The sequence below is a fragment of the Puntigrus tetrazona genome, unplaced genomic scaffold, assembly GCF_018831695.1.
Source record: "Puntigrus tetrazona isolate hp1 unplaced genomic scaffold, ASM1883169v1 S000000116, whole genome shotgun sequence".
NCBI lineage: Eukaryota > Metazoa > Chordata > Actinopteri > Cypriniformes > Cyprinidae > Puntigrus > Puntigrus tetrazona.
In genome coordinates this window covers 970,001-975,693 of record NW_025047793.1, presented here as the reverse complement: position 1 = coordinate 975,693, position 5,693 = coordinate 970,001, and the positions used below count along the sequence as shown (strand labels likewise).

The 5,693-nt window shown below is 42.6% G+C and overlaps 1 protein-coding gene across 1 annotated transcript in view; it reads left to right on the top strand.

Annotated features, from left to right (window-relative positions):
* Positions 1 to 719: 719 nt before the first annotated feature.
* Positions 720 to 5,693, top strand: part of notch1a (notch receptor 1a) — a 33,106-nt gene continuing 28,132 nt past the window's right edge. Inside the window, exons 1-2 of the mRNA XM_043229880.1 lie at positions 720 to 1,028; positions 3,380 to 3,452. Of these exons, the coding sequence (XP_043085815.1) occupies positions 965 to 1,028; positions 3,380 to 3,452 (137 nt within the window). The 5' untranslated portion in view covers positions 720 to 964. The remainder of the gene's footprint in view (positions 1,029 to 3,379; positions 3,453 to 5,693) is intronic.

Sequence of the window (5,693 nt, the reverse complement as noted above, 5' to 3'; positions counted from 1 at the left end):
TGTTCAAAGTATGTATTTTGAAAATATTTCTGTGCATTTCTATGCATATAAGTGATATAATATATAATACTTTAAATGCATAAACTTAAATAAATAAACGTAAATATAAATATATATACATGCATTTATATGTGTATATTATATATATATATATATATATATATATATATATATATATATATATTTTTTTTTTTTTTTTTAAGCCTAAATCTCAAACTTTTTTTATTCTTACAAGATTAAAAAAACTCTTTAAAGAATATTAACAAAGAAAAACTTAATTTAGTACTTAATTTAGGTTTAAAAATAACTTTTATGCTACAATTATGTCCAAAAAGTGAATGTTTTATCATGATACACAGTCAAACACACACTCCAGGTTAGACTGTCCAAAGAGTACTTGGGACTTTTCCCACTGTTTATAGGATAGAAAAAGTTTTCCCTCCTTTAGAATGTAGAGACAAAAGACGCTTGTGGTGTTGATTTGTTCATCAGGTCTCCTCCCTCTGCTCCGGGTCCGAGCTGGCGCCGGGAGAAAGCAGTGATCCGCCCTATAGTCCCTCCTCGATCCTGCACGCGGGACAGGAATAAACGTGGGAAGAGAGTGTGAGAAAGTGTTTTTTCTTTCCTGCCCTCGAGGTGAAACTAAATTGCGGAGGGAGCGCCCGCTCCTTTTTTTTTTTTTTTTTTTTCCTTTAGGCGCGCGTCGACTCCAAGGTACCCGCGCGGAGGGATACACGGCGCGCGAGAAGAAGTCCCGCGTGGCTGTGACGTCAGCGCGCCGCGAGCGGAGACGCGAGCAGAGTTTCCCACGAGCGCACGAGCTCCAGAGACGTCCGGACTTATTTATTAACCGACGAGGATATTTGTTCGAGCTCTTCTGCGCTTTCTGGAGATTTGCGGGAGACTCCCAGGGATCTATGAGAGAGGAAGGGTTCGGAAGAAGCTGAGACGCCGAGGCGGAGTTATGAACCGTTTCTTGGTGAAGTTAACGTTACTGACGGCGGCATCGCTCGCGACGGCGGCACAAGGTATCAAACCTCTCGAGCACCGGCAGACAGGGATGTGCTTTGATTCAGAGCCCATGCATTTTCACACTTCGCACTTTTGCTCTACTTTTAGTGATGTTTAAACTCTTAAACTTGTTAAGTATAACTTGTTGCACAGAATAGCCTGAGATCGGGATAAACATGATCTCCGCAACTTTCTTAGTTCTTAATCTTTCTTAGTTTCATATTTATTATTATTTTATAAGTCAAGAGTTTTGCGCGATATCCACTCTGTGATAAATATACAGACGGTGTCAGTTATGATAATATCAGTATATTGCATATAAACTTTTGACACCGGTGTGTTAAATCTCTCCAGCTCGGTCTTTATGGCTTTGATTGGTGATCGATATCGTGTATAAGTTTTATACGGGGGGAACTTCTGCCAAAGTTTTTTTGTTTTGCAGTTATGCATCTCTCTCTCTCTCTCATGTAACTCTGTTCTTGTTATCGCACGGATAACCGTCAAGATCTCAGATGAATGTCTTCACGTTAAAGTTGAGTAACATCAGAAGAGATGACCGAGAGAAGAAGTCTGCGGTGGTTTTTTTTACTGCGCTGCCCTGTCCCTGATGTTGATTGAGACGCATTGTGTGTGGAGTTTAGAGGAAAGCGATCTGTGCGTGAATGAAGGGAGGAGGAGGAGGAGGAGGAGGAGGAAGGGGCTGCGCTGTTGTTCTCGTGCGCTGGTAAACAATGGCTCGAGACACTGTTTTATGGGCTCGTGCTGGACTCTGATTTCTTTTGTCCGCGCGGCGTGGGCCCCGCAGCTGTCGCGCGCGCACCCCCTGCACACACGCGCACGCACGCACACACACACACTCTCATGCACGCACACACACTCTCATGCACGCACACACACACTCACACACTCTCATGCACACACACACACACATGCACACACACACACACTCTCATGCATGCACACACACTCTCATGCACACACACACTCTCACACTCTCATGCACACACACACACACACTCACACACACACACACACACACACACACACACACACACACACACACACACACTCACACACACACACACACTCACGCATCAAGTCACGCACCCGAGGAGGAACCGAGAGCATGATGGACAGGGGAAATGACACTAGACAGAAGAGACAGGAAACGAAACAAACGCTTAAAAAGTGAAATTCTGCGAAATTTAAACATGATGTAAAAATATCATAACCCTGCTATGGTTGTACCAAAGTACAGTGATGCTATGCGTTTATAACACCGTGGTACTTTGAAATCCATAAAGCACTGGTATACATGACATATGTTCTTATAATAAACTATTAATTAATAAAAAAAATACATGGTTTAATTTCAGGCAATTAATAGGTTAAATTAGTCAATTAATACTAAATTGCGATATCTTAATATGTTTTAGTTTATATATATTTTTTATTTTTTTATTAAATGTTATGTATTGCCATTTTGAAATATAAATAATAAATCCATTGCATCCACTCATAGAGAAATGTCATTTTAAAATATTTGTTTTACAATTTCTTCGGTCGGTTCGTTTCTGTGCTTGTCAAAAAGCGAGCGGAATCTCCTAGCCTGTGCATCAGCATTTTAAAGAAACAAAGAGAAGGTGGTTTAATCTGCAACAAGGACTAGTCCGAGAGTTTTGACTAAAAGAGCTTTGTCTCCAGACGGTCGTTACCAATTAAAGACGGCCTGCAGGCAGCTGCTTTCATTCAACAAGTGCACAACTGCAGTCTAGAGCGACCGGCCTGGATGCGCCGCAATCCTTAAAGTGCGACGACGCACGCTCCCGACAGATAAATATACTTCCTTCCATTAATGGGCACATTTGGCTTTATTAAAACGCTTTGAATGCCCACCCAGACTCCAGAACGTGGAGAGTTCACTGTCAGCTGAACTTAAACGAGTGTGAAGCTGATATATTAATACAGAAACGGGAAGACCGTATTTCGAGCTGAAACCCTTGTTAAAGGCCGACCGCCGCACCGAGACGGGATTGTTGAGGATGTGGAGCTATTTCCAGGCTCAGTGTTGGATAACTGGATTTTTCAGGATCTCTTCGGATGAATAGTCAAGAGCCCCCCCCTCCACTCCTCCATCAAAGTCAGTTATTCAGAGACCAACAAAAGGCCAGTGGCTCTCCATCGGGGCCACAAAACAAAGGGCTCGGGGACCCTTTATTGAAGTCTATAGGTGGTGAGGTTCTTTTGTGTGGAGCTAGCGTGTGCGTTTGCATTGACAGGTGTGCCGCGGGACGCTCTGCAGGTGATTCGTGAGGTTCGGCTGATTGTTGGAAAGCGCTGACAGATGTTTGTGTTTTTTTGCGTTTAGGGCAAAGATGCTCAGAATACTGTCAGAATGGAGGAATATGTGAACTCAAGCCGAGCGGAGAAGCATCATGCAGGTACGTAAAAAGTTTGTCATGAAGCCTTCCATTGTACAGTAGCTTCTTCAGAGCATTGAGATGATCTTCACACTGAGAATAAAGGTCTGTTTACAAAAAGGGTTCTTCTACTCCATGAACAACCTTGGACCTTTCCATTGTGCAAAAAAGTTGTTCCTTGCAGTGATTCTTTTATAAGCTGAAAAGTTCTCTGATGAACCAAAAGGAGTTGGAAGCTGAGGTTCTTTGGTATTGATTGTTCTACGAGGAACCTGTAACACGCATGGAACCTTTCCATTCTACAAACATTTTTTTTTAGACTAGTACGAGTTCTTTAGATTATTAAAATGTTCTTCGTACCGAAGAACCGTTCATTGAGAAACAAAACATTCTCAGTGAAGAACTTTTATCAACCAAGAAACTTTTCCACTGTGATAAAAAAAAATATAAAGGTTTGGTTATAACCAAAATGGTTTTAGTCTCACGTTCGTATGCGCTCTTAATTGTACAAAACGTTCTTTTAGAGCATTAAAATGTCTTTAAAAAAAAGTAACGGCCAAACATAACACACTTTAATGGCAGTGCCTTTAAAAAAAAACGTGGAACCTTAATTTCTAAGATTGTAGGAAAACATCTGTGTTCTAGACCCAAACCAGTCCAAAACACAGGTCTCAAAACAAATCAAGAACATTCAGAATCTCCAAAAAACCCCGTAGCAGCTCTGTGTTTCTTTGCTGACCACTAAAGAATATTTATTTGAAAGCAATGTTGCACGAAGCGGCTGTATACCTGTGTGTTTGTTTCTAATCAACCTCTTTGAGATTCCGTCTTTAGGCCCAAACCCCGTCTTAGCAACCACACAAAGCTGTAAGCATCTTGCGAGTGTGTGTGTGTGTGTGTGTGTGTGTGCGCATGTGCGAGCGTGCACGCGCCCATAGTCATTCTGTTTCAAACTTAGATAAAGGACCCCCCTACCAACCCCCCAGTAGTCCGTTGGTGCCCTGCTGCAGTGGGACGCTGCTTCTGTCAATGTCTATTCATGCCATTCAGCCCAACAGCTGGCCCTCACCTCCCATTGTCTCGCACACACACACACACACACACACACACACACACACACACACACACACACACACACACACACACTTAGCATAGGATAAAACTTGCATTTATTGTCGTTCGATGCGTATCGGGAGCTTTACAACGATTCGGCCATCAAAACCGTTTGTTTGGAATGGTTTCTTTCTTGATCTTTGTCATTTCTGTTGTGTGTTTTTTTACACTCCGGAGTGTGTGTGTGTGTGTGTGTGTGTGAATGGTGTCTTTTTTGGAGGGCAGATGGTGGCGGGGGTAATAAGATTGCAGGAACTCATGAGAAAGGCCTCTGTGTGTGTGTGTGTGTGTGTGTGTGTGTGTGTGTGTGTGTGTGTGTGTGTGTGATGCTTTAAAGGGGGGAAATTTAAAAGCAAACAAGTGTGTGACTGTTAGCCACGCTTCTCGTTCTGCGTTTAATCGTGCTTTTTCCAGTACCAAAGATGCCTGGTTTTATACTTGCATTGTTCAAATTAAAATGAAAGCACACCCATGTTTTCCTCTTTTGATGAAAGTGTGAGTGTATGCCTGTGATAAAGGTGCTCTTATTGGTCTGATTGGCTGCTGGTGTGTTCTGGGTGATTTGAATGTTTTTTGTCTTTTTCTGTCAGGCTCTTCTCTTTTTGCCGGGTTGCTAGGTTGTTCTATATCCTGATCTGTTATTGTAGGTTTTGTTCCGTGCAAATCAATGGAGTTCTTCACTTGTTTTATAGCCTACAGTAAGCTGGGCATCATTCACCGTTTAATACTCTAGTGTTCTCGGGTTTGCTCAGGTCTATGAGCAATAAGAAGTTATGACTGCACTGTTAAATGGCACGAATGAATGAATGAATCAGTCTAGGATGATGGTATCTCTCGTTGTTGAGCGCTTCACAGACACATTCAATGAGGGACAGACCCTGAACATCCTGTTGTGATGACCCCAGTGATAAACAGGAAGAGCAGAGATATTTTTGATCCCCCTTTTTCCTCCTGAAGAGAACTTTGTGGCCTTTCCCGTGTGCTCCGGTTCTCACTCGTTTGTAAACGGTTGGAGCGTGTGGGGACTTCTCTGACTTTCGGCGCTGCTCAACGCTGGTAGACATCACGTGAACTTCTGACATTTGATCAGATGATGTCCTACTTTGTGGCGTTCGAGATGATCGCTGATGATACGGATGAGGTTGACTT